The sequence below is a fragment of the Apodemus sylvaticus genome, chromosome X, assembly GCF_947179515.1.
Source record: "Apodemus sylvaticus chromosome X, mApoSyl1.1, whole genome shotgun sequence".
Lineage (NCBI taxonomy): Eukaryota > Metazoa > Chordata > Mammalia > Rodentia > Muridae > Apodemus > Apodemus sylvaticus.
In genome coordinates this window covers 55,861,596-55,880,649 of record NC_067495.1, presented here as the reverse complement: position 1 = coordinate 55,880,649, position 19,054 = coordinate 55,861,596, and the positions used below count along the sequence as shown (strand labels likewise).

General features: G+C 38.5%; 1 protein-coding gene across 8 annotated transcripts in view; it reads left to right on the top strand.

The window, feature by feature from the left end:
* The window catches only part of Arhgef9 (Cdc42 guanine nucleotide exchange factor 9), a 136,488-nt gene that overhangs the window by 56,187 nt on the left and 61,247 nt on the right, over nt 1-19,054 (top strand). For 7 of the 8 annotated variants that reach the window (XM_052171109.1, XM_052171113.1, XM_052171112.1 and 4 more), the window contains exon 2: nt 5,087-5,266. In XM_052171109.1, coding sequence (XP_052027069.1) covers nt 5,087-5,266 — 180 coding nt within the window. Of the gene's footprint in view, nt 1-4,922; nt 4,990-5,086; nt 5,267-19,054 lie in introns of all 8 variants that reach the window. The other variant, XM_052171114.1, reaches the window with a different exon arrangement.

Here is a 19,054-nt window from a genome sequence, read left to right as displayed (position 1 = left end):
TGCAGCAGCCTGGTTTATAATTTGTCAGAAAATGCATGATGGTTGTCCTTTAACACTTTTAGCTAAATAGTCAAGAGTCTATTTACAAAGCTGTTTTCAAAGGATAACTTGTCTTCTCTGAAAGAACATAAAACCACAGCTTTAGATATACTTAAAGGGAGCCAGGAAATGGAACTTGGCTATTGTTCGCGCTTAGCCATTGAGAAAGGGGCCATCTGAGGGGAAAAGGACAGAAGAAACCTCATACCGTTTCTTCATAGCCTCCCTTTTCCTGCTGTGTATATTTCTAGAAGGCAGAGCTTGCTCAGTTACCATAACAACAGTTGGAACATTTGTTATTCTTTATAGCATATTGTGGTTTATGTTTAAATTTAAAAAATATTTTGTTTTATGTGTATGGGTCTTTTACCTGCATGCAAGTATGTATAATATATACATGCCTGGTGCCTGTGGAGGTAACTGGAAAGCATTGGATCCCCCTCAGACTAGTCTTATAGACAGTTGTGAACCTCCATATGGGTGCTGCGACTCAAACTTAGATATTATGGAAAAGCAGCCAGTGTTCTTAACTGCTGAGCCATCTTTCCAGCTTCAGTAGTTCATTTTTAAATGTATTCTTCTAGATCTTAAACTTTAATATTCCTCTAACCAGTCAGGCTAATTAGGTATCTATTGGGGGGGGGGTTATATTTTACAGCTAGAAGAGAAGAATGAAAAGAATAAAAACAAGTGATAAAGTTCTTGAAAACTGAGCGAGGGCTGTGATCCTAGGGGGTTTTATATCTTGTCTTTGCAACTTGACATTGGACATACATTTTACACAACCCTACATATTCTCAGACATGCAACAACTGCTAATGAAAGTTTTGTGGATAGGCGGGGAACATTGGAGACAGAGGAGCCAAACCCATGGTAAGCATAGGGGTGTCTGGGGGAAGAATGAGACATCAGAAGATAAAAGGACAGCCCCCAGATGACAGCGGTTTGCTAGGTCCTTCAGGGATAGCAGTGTCGGGGCCATAAAGGACTTACTTTAAATGCAGGGTCTCAAACCCCAGTTCAGAACTATTGGGTTAAAATAAAATCTCTTCATTCTTTTATTCATATGCAAGAAAGTCTTTAGTGTGGATACTGGAAGCACCATGTGCCCCACTCACTGGTAAATCTGAAGAAGAGGCAGAATATATTTGGTCCTGCCGCCAGCATGCTCTGGGAATTGGAAGTTATTTTGTTCACAAGAGTGTTATCCTATGGCCTAGAAATATTTGTGTTCCATGATATAGTAACTAAGCACCATCTCTTAGCTTTATATTGAGATTTCAGGAGTAGAGGCAATTGGGAATTAGGACTTTTTGGTGGGAAGAGAGGCATTAAGCAGAAAGAGAAGGGAGAATGGAATTTGTGGTAGAGTCACTCCCAAATGACTTTTCTTGGCTTTCATTATAAGGATCTGCTGCCAGCTTTATTTCGGTTTATTTCTCTGGCTGTTCTTCGAGTCCACGTGTCCCTTTCTTATTAATTTTTGAGGTTTATGGCTTTTCTCATAATTCTATCCTCTGAGACAATATTTCTTAGTTTCTACATTTTCTACTAACTCCCAGAACTTACTGTCTCTCGCTTCCTCTGACTTGTCTTGAAATACCAACATACTTATATGCCCAGTTAACTAGCCTCCATTTTAGCACATTTACAAGCATATTTGTCATCAACTCTTTTCCTTCAGCATTTTCATTGTTCCTTCATATAGCATGTGTTTTAATAACCACACTTAGGATTAATATCCTCTCTTGAAAATCAACTTTGCCCCCATTTCCTTCAAACTAAATTCAAGTCTCTTTACATATACCACTTGTTTATTTAACCTCATTCTTCAGCCTCAAATGCCCTTCTATTTTCTTCAGCATATGTTACTATCTGTTCTATACTGCAGTGCTCCATAAAACCTTTTCTGGAGACAAATAACTGTATAGTACCTCCTACCCATGAGGTCTTATACTAGGCTATTAAATCTAAGACATTGTAAGCGTTGTATATCCATCATGCTAATCCACCCTCTCTATAATCTTGCCTGTGAAGCAGACATTATCCTGTTTCATAGATGAAGAAACTGAAGCCCAGTGCATTTGGCTTTTGTAATATTGCACTCCTTGGTATCTCTATTACATACCATTTTGGTTTGTTCCTTTAACTTTTCCATTTTTCACCTTATATCATCATTGCTATTTTCTAAAGTAGCAAAGTTCACAATAAAACTTTTTGTGTTGTTTGAGGGGAATAATCCCAGTGAGCAGATTTGTGCACACTGAATGTCATTGAATGCATGTTGGATGAGAAATGAATGTGTAAAGTACATGTATGTATGAAAACCTTGTAGCAAATTAAATTTTAATTCTATACAGAAAAGGAATACATATAACCAATTTTAGCCAAAATTTAATTTACTTTCATTAAAATACCTAGAAAATGGGAGAAGAACATTCTTTTATTCCTGCAGGTATTTATGATGAATGAGTACAGGAGCCACATATAACTTCAAGCCCCCTTGGTTCATTATCTTCATCACACCTCTGCACACACAACAGCTAGTTCTTGGCTCAGTGTTTTATAGCTTATGCAGCAAGTAGGAGTATAGAACTACATAGCATAGCTTACAAGTTAAAAGTAGATTCTCTAAGGAAAGGCTATATCTGCATTTGAATTTTGTTTTTATAGATGGTGTCCTGAACAGAGGGTCAGTATTCAAAGCTAACAAACTCTTGACACTTAATCAAAAGCTGGAACTATAGTCAAACTATAAACCCTCATGATTCTCTAGGATTGGACTGTCTGGGATTATTGAGCTAACGTTACTACATTCAGTTGGGGCCCATCTTTGAAGGGTGAGGGGGAAACTTACCTATAAGTATTTTTTTTATTGAGACTACTTTTTATATCACTGTCAGAATACTTTACAGAAACAAAGTAAGGGAGAAGTTTGTTTTGGATCATGTTTTTAAAGGATATAGTCTCTCTTGGGAAGGAAGGCAGGGAGGCTGTATTAGCTCTTTCTGTAGCAGCAGGAGCATATATCAGTTTGGTCATATCTTAGCAGACCAGGAACTGGAGAGGCTGTTATTAGAAGTGGGTTTAATTTCCATGGTCTGCCTCCGGGAACATCTTCCACCTAGGTTCAATGTCCCAAAGGTTCCATAAATTTCTTAAAACAGCACCACCAACTGAGATCAAGTTTTCAAACACATGCGACTTTGTGGGGCATGCCACATTCAAACCATAGCAACCAATGACTAGCAAGTCTCTTTCTCCACTGAGACCGGAACCAGCAGAAATTGATTATTTTCTTTGGAAGAAAGCAAGACCAACATAAACAGGAATCTTTTTAGAGAACAGATTAAAAGCTCTTTCCTGAGCGTTCTTTAAGACCATCCATTTTATAATAGCTGATAGCATTCTGTATAAGTGAGCCCATGTTGTCATAAGGTTCCATGGCTCTTAGGTCCTGTTTCTGTAATTTATTCATTGTTATTGGCTGAAAAACAAGCTTGCTTCCCTGAACTTCAGTTTTTCTCATCTTTAAAGCATGGGCAATAATGAAGCACAGCTCATTTAGTACAGATTATATGATATGATGGGTGAGAAAACCAGTTGTGCATAGTAAAACACAAAGTATTTGAAATACATTATAAAAGGTCCTGCTAGAATGTCTGTACTAATATTTCTTTTGCCTTAATTTTTGTGGAGAACATAGTGGTTAGAATCCTGAACCAAGAAGTGTGTCTTAGGCAGGACGTAAGGGGCAGTACACCTTGACCAAGACAGAAGCTCGGTGTATATTCATATCTACATATTAATATGTGTCTAATGTTCTGCATATTCATTTCTTGAGAAGACTCGCATTAATTCTCTGGACAGTGTGTTATATGACAGGTCTGCTGAAGAGGGTATATATTCCACACATGAGTGTCTGTTATCTTTGAGATGTTTTATCTTTTGTTTTATGGAACCGTGATTTCCTTAGGCAGACATTTCCTTCCTCAAATAGGCTCATTGGAAAGCTTATTTATAAGTGACATGTTCGGTAACTCAGTACACACAGGGAGTGAGAGTGTTTGCCAGGCAGGCCATATGTTCTCTAATTGCAAAATGCGCCTTCACAAGTGCTGGGATGACCAATAGTGACAAGGTGGAAGAGTTCAGGGGGAAAAACACAAAGATATAACACAGTGGTCACTAGAGAGAGACAGTCTACCTCTCACTCCATCTTTATCTATATGTGCTTAAATGAATGTCATGGCGTATGCGTTTTTGTTCATGTGTATGTGGTAATGCACTAGATGCTTGTTTTCTGTTGTGTGGAGCCCATTCCCAATTTCCATGAAAATGGGTGACATAGGCTAAAATTAAGGACTATGTATACCCTTTGCCTTATTAAGTGATCTTCAGTTTCTTGTTTAACCTCTTTATTATCAGTATTTTTTTTAACCTATCAAATGAAGCAGACAGAGACTCCCTATGTGTGCCACAGGATAGTTGAACAAATTTCTCAGTGCATATTTGCAGACTTGAGTTTATCAGGCATAGTACATCACATGCTCTTGTGATGTGATGGTGAGAAGAACTAAATAATATACTACCAGCTCTCAATTGGTCAGTTTCAGAAGGAGGAGAAAGGGAAAGGAGCACAAAGAGTTAAAAACAAACTTGCCCGTGCTTCATTTTAGCCACTGATGCTAGACCAGCCTTTCTACTGTAAAGAGCCAGGACTGGTATAAAGCACCAAGAAGAGAGACTAGAGCTTTGTTTATTTGTTTTCATTTTGGGAAGAGGAGTTCATGAAAATAGATAAAAGCATGCTTTTTTGTCTATATTCTGGATTATTCTATGTACTTGCTAATAGAGAACCAAGAGCATTGTTTGTCTTGTAGTTCAATATAGCATGCATGTTGCTGTCATTTTTCCCTTCGCCACTACCACCTCTCACCACTGAAACATGTAAGCTTTCCCATTAGATAGTAGATTTGCGTGAGGAAGTGCTTAAGTAGACCAGTCAGATGTATGGACTGAACACATTCTCATTTTGTCTCCTAAGCTGATCACTGGAGATTCCATCGTTAGTGCTGAGGCAGTATGGGATCACGTCACCATGGCCAACCGGGAGTTGGCATTTAAGGCTGGCGACGTCATCAAAGTCTTGGATGCTTCCAACAAGGATTGGTGGTGGGGCCAGATCGACGATGAGGAGGGATGGTTTCCTGCCAGCTTTGTGAGGGTGAGTGCCAACCTTCACTCTGCTCTTTGCTCCTTGGCTTTCCCTACATGCAATCTTGTTCTGCTCATTCCTCTCTTGATGGCTTTTCTTTTGCCTTTTCATTTCTTTTTCTCTTTCTCCTTCTCTGTCTCCTTTGCTTCACTCCTATCCCTTTCTCTAAAGCTCTGCTTTTCTAACCTTTAGACCTTTCTTTTATCTCTAGTTTAGTTGCATTGTCTGTTGCACACTTTTTTATAAGTCCAGTCTTTTCTTTCTAGATTTAACTTGGTTGGGTTTTGAGGTTCTTTTTTTTCAACTCTATGTGGCTGTACACACACACACACACACACACACACACACAAACACACACACACACACACACACACACACACACACACACATGCCTTTCATTTCCCTTCTTCCATATCTACTTTATTTTCTATATTCCCCCTTTTGAGCCTTCCTTCTAGATTCTTATCTCTTCTACTCTTCAGTTTTTCTCTCTTCTCTTTCTCCTTATATCAACTGTACTTCTTTCCTTTGTTCTTTTTTCCTCTCCTAAAAGAAAGTATGAACTATTATGTACTGTCGTAGTCTTTAGCTATTAACGTCAGAATATGTACTCCCTGTTCTTCAGGGGCAGAGATTACTCATCATGGGTCTTACTTCTTATAACGAAGTCAAATGGCTGGGATCTAAGACATGCTGGGTATGGGGACAGGAAGCCTGTAAAGGTTTGGAAGGCTTTGGATAGTTTGATGCTTTACCATAAAGAACCTGCCACATTAATGATGGTGTTCCTTTGAGGCTTCTGTTTTCAATAGGTCACCTTTGCTGTGGGAAATTTTCACTGGCCATGTGTCTCAGCTCTTGGCTTTTCTTGAGGCTGTTATTTTGAATTTGTTCTTCAATTATTGGAAGGGCTGGTTTTTCCCATCTGCAAACTGGTCCTGGCAATCTTTTTCTGGCCAGGGGCTATCACAGTAATGAGAGACAATGAGAAGTTCTTTAAGGCAAGACAAGCAGCCAAAGCTCATGAGGGCGTGTTAATGGCCACCCTTGCTATAGTCTATCACCTTTTGTTAGTTCCTTCTAGAGTGTCATTTTTCCTTTTATAATTTTTTAAAAGAAATTCTTTGAGAATTTCATACATGTACATAAATCAAAGATCTTTAATTTTATTTCAGTGCTAAGGAACTCAGAGCCTCATACATGCCAGACATGCCAGGCAAGTGATCTACCAGCTAAGCTGTATCACCATCTTCATTGTTGGTTTCTTCTGCAATATAAGACTTAAGTATTCTGGGCCCCAAACCAAAGGTTAGAGGGGCACTGAATTTTGGAGAGCAAAGGACTTTTTATTTACATTCTAAATGCTGTCCTCTCTCACAGTCCCTCTCTTCTCCTCTAAGAGGGTGGGGCCCCTGGGTGTAATTTAAAGGAAGGAGCAAAGCATTGGAGTTAAGAACTTGGATCACAACTTGATTAGTTCCTACCAATAAGTTTTAAATTTTTGTTACTTTTTTGGGCAAGATTTTCAACTGAAATATAGATGTCACACAGTAGATTTTTTCCTAAGGATGTAATTAGCTAATACATGCTAAGAAATGATTTAACACAGTTATACAAGTATAAAGTAATTGAAAAATGTCTACCTATGTTTTAGTTTTTAGCATAAGTATAGTTGTGATCAATTTTACCACTTTACTAGCTCTACCAAGGTCCACATTTCAAAGATGGCCATTTAGTTGGAAGAGAAACTCATCCTTGTAGGGGATATCAACTTATAAAGCACAGTTGACTGATTGATAGGATTTAGGTGTTGGCTTAAGCAAGGAAATGGATAGAATTGTCTCTTGTCTCCTTCTATGCTGAGTGATTTCTAGTGAAATATCTAATCATTTATTCTCTGCTTATGTGGCTTATTTCATTAATGCTTTGAAATGTTATCTGTGCCCCAATCCAGCTTTAATGGTTGATAAATCAGTCCCTAGAGTATTCAGCATGAACCCATCAATAACCACAAGACTTAAGAGCTGGTGTAAATCTTTATGCACATAGAGCACGTGTCTCCTGTGCTGCCCAGCCTCTCCCTTTAAAAGGATGATTAAACCGCACTTAAATATTAATGTGTTTTGTTTTCAGGGAAATAGACCATGAGATAAGAAGGAATATTGAGCAAGTCAAGATGACTTAATGAAATGACTGTCATGGTCAATCTTTAGATAATCTCTATGAACAAAAACTGATGGTTTTAAGTCAAAGGCTAAATGGAGTGATATTTCAGGCACACATCCACAGTAGCCACTTATTGTAGAATATCCAAGAAACAGGCTAGTAAAACCCAGAATTCAAATTAAACACCAAGTCCCTCCAAATTGCTGAATCCATTTATAGTCTAATTATCTGAACAGTTTTCCAATGAAGACATGCAAACAGTCAATAAATATTTTTTCAAATGTTCAATAATCTCAACCAACAGGAAAATGTAAGTCATCAATAAAACCACTTTGAAATAGCATTTCACCCCATTCAGGATGGCTGATATTGTGTGTGTGTGTGTGTGTGTGCGCGCGCGCGCGCGCGCGCGCACACACACACACAGAGAGAAAGGAGTTCATACAGATGCATGCATGTGCATAAAAAGTTATACAAATGCTGATAAGAACATGAGGAAGAGGAACTCTTTGCTGATTGGGGGTGTAAACTTGTGTAGTCACTATAGAAATGAGAATTAATGTTTTTTGAAAATGAAACAGAACTACTATCTGATCCTGATTATGTACCTGTGTTAGTTTTTATGGCTGATCAAATAAATACCTGACAAGAAGTAACTTAATGGAGAGGTGGTTCATTTTGGCTTACAATTTAAGGGAATATAACATCATGACAAGGAAAGCATACGTTTTCATTTTCTGTTGCTGTGATAAACACCATGGCTAAAATACATTAGGGAGGGCACTTTCTTTTTTAATTAATTAGTTTACATCCCAATGCTGACCCCCTCTGGGTCCCCTCTCGTAGAGTTCCTCCCTTCCTCACCCCTATGCTTTCCTCTGAGGGAGTGCCCCCCCCCCCCGAGTATCCCCCCATCCTGGTACATCTAATCTCTATAGGATTAGGCACATCCTCTCACACTAAGGCCAGACAAGGCTGCCCAGGTAGAGGAATGGATTCCACAGTCAGGGGACAACTTTAGGGACAGCCCTCACTCCAGCATTTGGGGGACCTACATGAATACTGAACTGCACATCTGCTACATATGTGCCAGGGGCCTCAGTATAGCCTGTATATGCTCTTTGGTTGATGGCTTAGTCTATGAGAGCTCGGAAGGGTATTTTCATTTTATTAGTTTTAGACCATCATTGAGGGAAAATGGGCCAAGAGCTCATGAGCTCATGGCAAAAACCTGGAGGCAGTAACTGAAGCAGAGACCATGAAGGTATGCTGTTTACTAGGTTGCTCCCCATGGCTTTTTCAGATTGCCTTCTTATACTAGAAGTATAAGGCTCAGGCCCAACTACCTACCTCACCCACAGTGAGCTGGTTCTCCAGCAAATATCGATTATCAATTAATAAAATACCTAACGAACAAGGCCACAGGCCAGTTTGATCTGGGAAATTCTTAAGTTGAGATTCCCCCCTCCTTGGTGACTCTAGGTCTGTTTAAGTTGAAAACGGAAGCTAACTATGGCAGCATAGCAACAGAAATGTGAGATGCCTGTTGTCACAACCCAGGAAGCAGAGAAAGATTAATGCTGATACTACGTTAACTTTCTCTTCTTTATTCAGTCCAGGGTCCTAGCTTATGGGATGGTGCTACTTAGTATTTAGGCTGGGTATCCTCTCATCAGATAAACTTTTCCATAGACATTCTCATATACATATCCAAAGGTATATTTCCATAGAGTCTAAATCCTGATAAATTGACAATGAAGAGTAACTATCATAATACCCAAAGCACTCTCAATTCTACCACAAAGAATGTGCACACCTACGTTATTATTATGCTGAACTATTTATAATTGTTTTAAAAAACCAGGTTTGATGTCTATCAACAGATGACTCTATAAAGAAAATAGAAGGAGAGTGTATACAGAATGTGATTTTATTTAATTGAACTATAAACAAGAATGTAATTTTCAAGAAGGTGGATAGAACTGGAAAAAATATGTTAAGTAGAATAAGCCATACTCAGATATATGGGGTTGTATATGGTTCGTGAAACTAGGGGGGGAAAGGACCATGACAGGGGGAGAAGGGCTCTTAAGGGGCCAAGAGAAGAAAAACAAGGTAATAGAATACACGATACATGTGACATGAGAGGAGAACAGTGTATATTAGGCCATGGAAGAAGATGATCAGAAAGAGCCAGGAGGGTAGGAAAGAGGCTTGGAGGAGGAGAGAATATAAGAATAAAGCATGTATTTACTTTGCATGTAAATAAAAGAAACAAATTTAAAAAGAGGGAAAGCCCCACTACAATTTAAACTATCTTAATAAGGTGCATTAAAGATAAAGTCTGCAAATTAGAATTTTCTTTTTCTTTAAAAGAACACCCAGATCAGTAGTTCTTAATCTGTGAGTTTTGACCTCTTTGGGGTCACATATCAGATATCCTGTATATCACATGTTTACATTACAATTCACAACAGTACCAAATTATTCATATGAAGTACCAAAGAAATAATTTTATGGTTGGGCATCACCACAACATGAGGAATTATAGTAAAGGATAGCTTTTATTTTGTAGCTTGTGTTTAAACATATTGGTTATTATGTTTCTCCTAGAAAATATAGTATGTAATAAAATGCACAGCTGTAATTTGAATTTTCCTAGTAGTCACATGAAAAAGTTAAAATAAAGTTACAGGTGAAATCAAATTTCATATTGTATGTTTTAGTATCTTTAAAATATTATAGAATATTATATGATACACTATAAAATTAATAATGATATTTTCTTAAGTTTTTGGAAGTATGGTATATGTAGAAGATATCTCAATTCATACTAGTCACACATGACTAATTACTACTTTCTCAATAACACAAGTTCAGAGTGAATAATGTAGTTACAGAGCTGGACTATTAATGATAAAGCACAAATCATAACTTGGAAGTCTAATATTTCTTACAATACCAATGTTCATTCCTTAAGCATTTAAAGCAGTCTCCCAGGTCTGCTTCATAATGTATTTAGCAATGAACATTTGTTACCTTTGTAATGTTTTTGTCTTAAGAACAGAGTCAAGTGGTTTTAGTACCTTTTCATTCATTGGTGAATCAGATCATAGTGAATATCAGTCCTCATATTTGGCTGTAGAAATCTTTACCTACTTTCTTGGGCTTATTTCCCTGGAAGCTGGGAACAATCTGCTGATGCATGATTGTGTTTTTAAGTAGCCTGTGGTAGCATTTTCCCCCTGCTAGGCAACAATTTCAAGTCATTCAGTCTGTTCTCCTTTGATGCTGTGCAGAAAAGGAGTCTTTGTTCTGACACTGGGCCATAGCCTGTGGAGAGCATATGTTAGGACAGTTTTTATATAGGATACATAACACATTGTTATTAGTGAGTGGTAAGGTCTGTGTCACGAGGCGTAGATTTGTTCAAAAGTAAATAATTGGCCAGCAAGATGATTCAGCCCGTAAAGGTGCTCACTGCCATGCCCGGTGACCCAAATTGGACTGCTTGAACCCACATGGAACAAGGGCATAAACAACTGGACTCTCGCCGTTTCTTCTCTATCCTCCATACATAGGCATGTGCACCATGCCCAACTCACTCCCCCACAAAAACCTAATAAAGGGATATATGTTAGAGTTGTATACATTTTCCTTGTTTGTTTTTCCCCATTTGTCATGGTTTTCTTTTTAGTTCTAGACTTCTTTGGTATCTTATTTTCCTGGAAGTTGCCACATAAAAGGATTACCTGAAGCTAGGAAGATCACTCAGTAAAGTACCTGCTGTACGAGCACGAGGAGCCACATTTGGATCCCTAGAATTCATATAAAAAGCAAGGCATAGTGTCATGTGGCCAAAATCCCAGGTTATCAAGTTCGGCCAGTTGTGGAGTCCAGGGAGACAGGCAGATCTGTGAAGCTTACTGACCAGCCAGTCTAGTTGGATCAATGAGCTTCAGGCTTAGTTAGAGAACTCCTCAGCAAAGAAAGTTTGAAACAATGGAGGAAACACACCTAATGACTACCTCTGGCCTCTACATGTACTCGTACATATAAGTAAGCACACACTGATACTAAGACACATATATAATACTATCTATCACATATATATATGTACATATACTTATACATATGAGATGTGTATGATGTGTGTTTGCCAGAAGTAGCTAACTTACATGTAACTTACATGCATATCAAGACCAGACAGGCAATTTTGTCAAATGAAGCAGGTTGATGCAAGAGCTAAGGTTCCAACTGGCAAATTCCTGCCTTATCTAAATCCAGAAAAGTATGCTTTTGAGTAGTTTCCAAATGATATGAAGTGGGAGATGTGGGGGAGTAGGGAGCCCAAAGGAACAAGATCATCTAATTTTTCAGGAAAAATTAATTAAAATTTTATGTTGATGGAGAAATGGCTCAGTGGTTAAAAAGTACAGCATTTTCTGAGACCTGAGTTTGATTCCCAGCACACGCTTCATGTAACTCACAACTTTCTGTAACTCCTGTTCTACAGGGACCTGATGCTTCTGGCCTCTTCAAGCACCTGAACTCATATGCACATACCCCCACAAAAATATACATTACTAAGAATCATAAAAATAAATATTACAAAAGAATTTCAAGTTTTATATAATAATTATCTCATAGATCCTCCTTGGGACAGGTCTGTGGTCACTGGGTTCACTGCATGAGAACATGACTAGCTGGGCTGACCTTGCTGAGGCTCTGGTTTGGCTGTAGGACTACTGCATCTTGAGTTCATGTTAAAAATCTGAGTCCCTGGGGAGGGACTCACTGGGCTAAGACATGGGGATGCTGGAGGCTTGCTGCTTGGCGGACAGGTTGCGTGACGAGTAGGTATCCTCGGCCTCATAGTTTGGAGACTCCCAGGAAGCTTGGGTTGCTTGGGTTTGGGATGAGCTCCCATGGAGAGTATAGTGTTACTTCTTGATTTGGGTGTGCCTCGAGGGTGCACTCTTAGGCTTTTTTAGGTAAGTCCAAAGGTCTGAAGGGAGAGAGCAGCCTGTCCTTGAAGCCTGCTCCTTATATGTTTGGGAGTGAGATGGAATTGAGTGTTGGTTACTGGTAGGGTCTAGGGAAAGTAGCATACTAGAGCCTGGAGCCCAGAGTGGGGATGCTTGGAAAAAAATCTCAGCTCTGAGGTCATACCACAATCTGGTCCTTGCCAGAGGGAGAGCTTTCTGAGTCTGTAAGATTGTCTCATTTCTCACAAAAACTCATTGGTGGGCATGAACTCAAAAGCTGGAGGAGCCAGGTTAGAACATAACCAACCCATTGTGGGTGGTTTGTCTCTCTGGGCTGGTGGTCCTGGACTGTATAAGAAAACTGCCTGAGCTAAGGTCCTGCCCTGTTTGAGTTCCTGTCCTGACTTCTTTCAATAATGAGCAACAACGCAGAAGTGTAAGCTGAATAAACACTTTCCTCCCCAACTTACATTTTGGTCATGGTGTTTCATCACAATTTTAACCCTAAGTAAAACAGACAGCATCGCTCAAGTAAAGAGCCTATAGAACTGAGAAAAAATCTTTACCATGTTTGTTTGACCCATGAAAGATACAAGGGAATGTTGCTCAGTGAGGGTCAGATTAAAAGTTTTTTATTTGCCAGTGGTCGAAAACATGCTCATGCCAGAAAGAAGTCTGGACCCCAAAGTGAGCAGGATTATAAGTCCTATAGAGATTATCTTTATATATTATACAGTCAAAAGCCACAGTTATATCATACTATAGGCAGACCAGAAGGAAAATGTTTCAAATGTTTCTGTTAACCAAGTCTTCAAAAGCTTTAGTTGATTAAATAATTTGTTCTATGTTGTAAAACATAGATCTCCCCAAACCCAAAATTATTCATGTAGAAAGAATTAGAATGTTCTGCTCATTGGAATATGGAGAGCAGGTTCTGGGAAAGAGTTGAGTGGAACCTAAACAGAAGTTAGCTAAAGCTAGAATAAATAGAGTCACTTTGGACAGTTACCTACACATTTAACAGCGGGTTAGTATCTGGAATGTATCAAGAATTAAACAAATTCCCCTTTAAAAAATACCTCAACAAACCCTAACCACCAAGAAAACAACCAAATTAAAAATTGGGGCATGGAATTAAACAGATAGGCCTCAAAAGGAGAAATACAAAAGAAGAAATACAATTGGCTCAGAAATATTTTTTGTTTAATGTTTAATAATCTTAGATATCAAGGAATTGCAAATTAAAACTATGTTGGGATTTTATCGTAGCCCAATGAGAATGGCGAAGTTCAACAACAAGAACAAAATGACGACAGATGTTGGCATAAATATGGGGGAAAGAAACACTTATTCACTCATGGTGGGAGTGAAAACTGGTACAACTACTATGGAAATCAGTGTGGATGTTCTTCAAAGCCCTGAAAATAGATCTACCACATGCTCCAGCTCTACCACTCTTGGGCATAACCCAAAGGATTTTATATCCTACTACAGAGTTTATATTCATGTTTATTGCTGCTCTATTCACAATAACCAGGAAATGGAAACAGCCTAGGATGTCTTATATTTGCACAATGGAGTACTTTTCTGCTGTGAAGAAAAAAATGAAATTATGACATTCATAGGTAAATGGATGGAGCTGGAAATTTTCTGAGTGAGCCCAGACTCAAAAGGCAAACACTGAATGTTCTGTCTCTTATATGAGGATGCCAGCTTTAAATCTTGAGATGCATGTATTTAAATGAAATACCTATATAAGTCAGGAAACCAGTAATGGTCTGATTGGGTAATTTTTAATAGAGGGGAGATAGGATGCAGGTGCTATAAAGGGGGAATGAGGAATGAGGCAAGTACGGTGTGGTACGGAATGGGATAATTAACACTAAGACATGTTTAAAAGTCATATGGAAAACTACTACTGTAAAAGCTTCCCTATACATACTATAATGAGGTGACAGTATCTTTCCTAGACACCACAAGCTGTCACATACAAAGCCTAGTACAAAGAAAACAGATCCATGATCCTCCCTTCATTTTCAAAGAGAAGAACATGTAGATATATGTGGAGAATTCCTTGTGGAATATGCAGAGCCTGGAGTTCTTGGGTTGAAAGCCATGGCAGACATTTATTTAGGGGATCTGGGTTTTCCATATATGTGCCACTCACTATCCTTCTGCCACTGTTATCTTGCCATTCCTTCTCCCTGTCACAGTGTGTTACTTAACCTTTACTATATTATGAAAAACTTGAATTTCGCCTTTTTTCCATCTCAGTTACAGATCTAAAGTGAGGGAATGAAGGCTTCAGGATAGAATGTGACCCATCAAAGAGCCTGTAGATCATTAGAATTATGTTAAATCACTCTCCAATTATTTGGGTTGATCATTCAGTGTTATTTATATGACATTACATTGTCCTTTACCCCCTAAATATGCATGGAGATGGAATGTTCTTATTTTCTTTTTCTTCTTTATTTAAATGGGGTATGTTATTTGAGAGATTTTAGTTATGTAACCAAGGCTGACCTTAAACTTATGATCCTCCTGTTTCGGTCATAATATTGCTCAGATTATAGCTATGCACCAACATATTCTGATCAGAGTTTTCTTTTTAGCATAAACATCCTCAATATTACCCAAGAACCTTACTTTGGTTCCTATGGATTATCTAAGAGAAGCTGCAAGTATTGTTATGTTATCGTGTGCTGCACTGATTCATTATTTGTGACTGCTCATATGCCTAGTTTAAGAAAGTAGATTCTTGGGTAGGTGGGTGAGAGAGCACCCTCATAGAAGCAGGGTAAGGGGGAATGGAATGGGGGGTTTGCAGAGGGGAAACCGGGAAAGGGGCTAACATTTGAAATGTAAATAAATAAAAAATTTTACATACAAAAATTTAATTGGAAAAATAAATGAATATTATATCTGAAAAAAGAAAGTAGGTTCTTGATTAACTTTCCATTTAGTTGTATTTAGTTCAATTGGATAATGCAATAGGCCTGAATTTGTTGACCCTTTCTGTAACGATCTATGAGCCAGAAAATGTCAACACTTGGGAGAAATCTTAAAGTCATTTAGTTTGGCCTTCATGCTAATGGATGAATACCTTTGCTTTACATGTGTTCATCTTGTTTCTGACCTCACAAAAGTACTGACAGCTCCCTGCATCTTGATGTCATTGCTTATGACTCAAATCAGATTTGGGAGAGGCCACATTATACTGTACCTTTCTGGAGTTTCTATTCATGAAATGGGCCTATGTGCCCAAGACCACTGGGTCTAGAGATTATTTTTCTTGGTTGGAATTAGACCTTTCTCACTTAATAATAAATGTCTTTGAGCTGGGAGCTTGTGTTTTCTGTGCTTCAGTGACCATATATATGTAAACAAATGATATAACATTACCTACCTGAATCTTTTGTTTTGAGAATGAATCTAAATTATGCAAAGGAGGTACTGACAGGATAATCTTATCATAGAGGAAACATTCAACAATCATACTGCTGATATACCAAAATTTTAAAGCCAGTGTCAGAAATGTGTTTATTTTCCCTTGTTCACACCCTCCACTTAAGAATAACTTCTATTTGTATTCAACTGTCTAGAGTTTGAGACCAGATCTTCCAAGTCTCTTCTATCCTCTGGCTTCTGGGCTTTCAACTTTTATTCATTATTTGAATAACTTATTCCATCTGAATCATCTTGCTGCTCCTACATGCATGTTACTAAGGTTACCTCGGCATACAGAACTTATATTCTGTCTCATTCGGCCATTTACACAAGGACATGGTCTACCCAGAGGTCTGAACATGCTGATAATGCCAGGCTTTCAAGTTAATCATAGTAATATTCTGACTAATGAGCCTGCTGCATCTGTAATTGGGTGCTGTGCTCTTTTGGGCGACTTGATTTTTACAAGGAAACATCATGTTACTGCAGTAGTACCTTAGCACTTAGCCTTCATTTGTAAGCAACTAAATTGTAGACGAGTGCAGTACATAGGAGCCTGAGAACAGATTAGATGTATCAGGGAACAGAGCTATAAATAGCAAACCCATAAATCCTTCCCATTAGTCCAGCCCTTCTATAGTTTTTTTTCTTTCCCGCAAAGGCTAGCACATAAAATACAGAGGATAGTGTGGGAAGAGATGTGATTCAGCTCAAGTTGGGGTGAGGAAGGATCATATGACTTGGGTAGCCATTAGAGAATACCATAGCCTATATAAAGAACACCAAAGGGTAAAAATACAAGGAGAGTGTTGCAAGAGAACACTTGACATTAACAAGCCAGATTTGAGATATCTGTCGCATTCTGCAAGATGAGAGTGAGTAAGACCCTAGTGGACCTACCTATGCAAATAGATGGCATAGACCAAACCACGCCTCACGACGTTGTTATTATTATCCCTTAGGCTGACACCATCTGCCTCTAGAATTATGAGGTAGCATCTGAGAAAAACTTGTTCTATATAGTCAGTGGAGGGTTTAAGGAAGTATTTTTGTAATTGCATTCCTACTTTCCTTAAATCCATCATACTTTAAAAACTATCTTCATCACCACTGGTTTCTAAGCAATTCCTTATAGCACTAGCAAGGGCAGATTTATAGCCTAGGCTAGAGATAATGATGTCTGATCTCATGACATGGTGAGAATTCAAGGGTTCAAAGCAAGTGCTTTACCAAGTCACCATCTAAAGTTGTGTTTTAAGAATTTTTTTTTCTGAATCTCAGTCAAAAAGTACCTATTTTCTAGAGGATGAATAACTTGGGTTAGATTGATTTTCAGCATTTTAGAAAGTAGATTTCATCATAAAAACAAGCAGGGCAGGACTTTGTATATTCAAACATGATAGCTTAAATAGAAACCTTTTATATTTTTATATATTTATAGTGCATCTTGGTCATATCAATCTATACCTCACTCTCCCTCCAACCCCCACCATACCCTTCATGACATATCTTCTATCTCTTCTAAAGCAATGCCTTTTTATGACCTCCTCACTCGAGGTAATGGTGCCCAAATGTGCATGTATGTAGAGTTATCCAGTGAGGCATAGACAACCTACAAATGACTCTCCCCACATGGAAGAAAAGTGACTTTCCCCGCTCTTAGCAGTTATCAACTGCCATTGATAGGACATTTAAAGCCTCACGCCCTCCATGCTGGACTTTTTAATTTTGTTGATCTTGTGGAGGTCTTGTGTGTGTAAACAGAGCTGCTATGAGTTCCTGTGGTATACTCGGGCTAACATGTTGCAATATTCTTCCCATCCTCCAACTCTTATATTCTCTCCAGCCCCTCTTCTGTGATATCTCCTGAGCCTTGGAGGTAGTGGTGGGAGTGGTAATGTAGATGTCACATCTGTGGCAGAGCTCACAGCATTTTGAAGAGTTTGAGTCTCTTCATTAACCACTACACATTACAATAAGAAGCTTCTATGACCATGGATGAAAATAGCACAAATCTATAGATTTAAAAACAAATTTTGTAGAGGATTTTTACAACATGACCATCTAGCAAACTATGAATTGGTTCTGCCCGACAGCCTATAAATTCTCCAGCCATGAATTTTGATCATGTTTACAGTACCACCAGGCATGCTCAAACCTCCTATGGAGCATGCTCAAATCCAATCAAGAAGATGGTTGGTTACCTATAAGCTATCTTGCCACTATTGCTTCAGTGTGTGCATCTTGTCTGGAAGATCATTATTGTAGCATGCAAGACCATTTATCTCCTTTCTCCCCTAGCAGCCTTCATAGCACTTTCCATCATTATGAAACCTAGCTAGAAGGGAGAAAGTTTCTTGATCAGTTCAAGACTGATACCTTTATGACCTGCAACTGAAGTGTGTGTTGTTTTCAGCGATAGGATGTTAGCTATCTATTTATAATAGGCAACCAAGGGCAATACAAATAGATTGTCTTGTTTGGGGCATCTCTGGGGCCTCCTTGACCAATAATTCATAAGGAGGTAACCTGTGCTTGGCACTGAGATTTTAACTTAATAGCTTACATCTTCTGAGAGCAGCATTATTCTCCCATGTGGAACAGTTATGTTCAAACTCATTCTCTTTTTTAAAAATGCTTTAGTTAGCTTATACTAGTGGAGTTTCATAAGGCTTCTTCATACATCCTTAGTTTTGATTAACTCCTACTTGCCCCTCATTTCCCTCACTTTCTGCCCCCAACCCCATTTAAATCTTTAGTTCCCATGATTGCTACATCTTCAAAATCACATGTGTTCTATTAAGTGCTTTTACTGTGCTTTCTACTTGAATTGCAAGGTCATAGGTTTCCACAACAACTATTCATTTTGGTTAAGTCGTCCCTTCTAGTTTCCCTATTTCTTTATTACCTGTTAGAGTCTTTCTCCACTCTGTTTGCCCATGCTCTACTTTCACCTCACCTATAATTCATACTTCCTTCCTAATATTTGTCCCTTCATTCTTTGCTGTTTCCATAACTATCATGTATACTTGAAGCTAAACACACAAACACAAGATTTGAAGCTAGTACCCACATAGGACAGATAGCTGCACAGATAGCTGTCTTTTGGGAGCCTGGGTGACCTCAGTAAGGAATTTTTCCAGTTTCATCCATTAAATTTTATGATTTAAATTTTCCTCACTACTGAGTAATT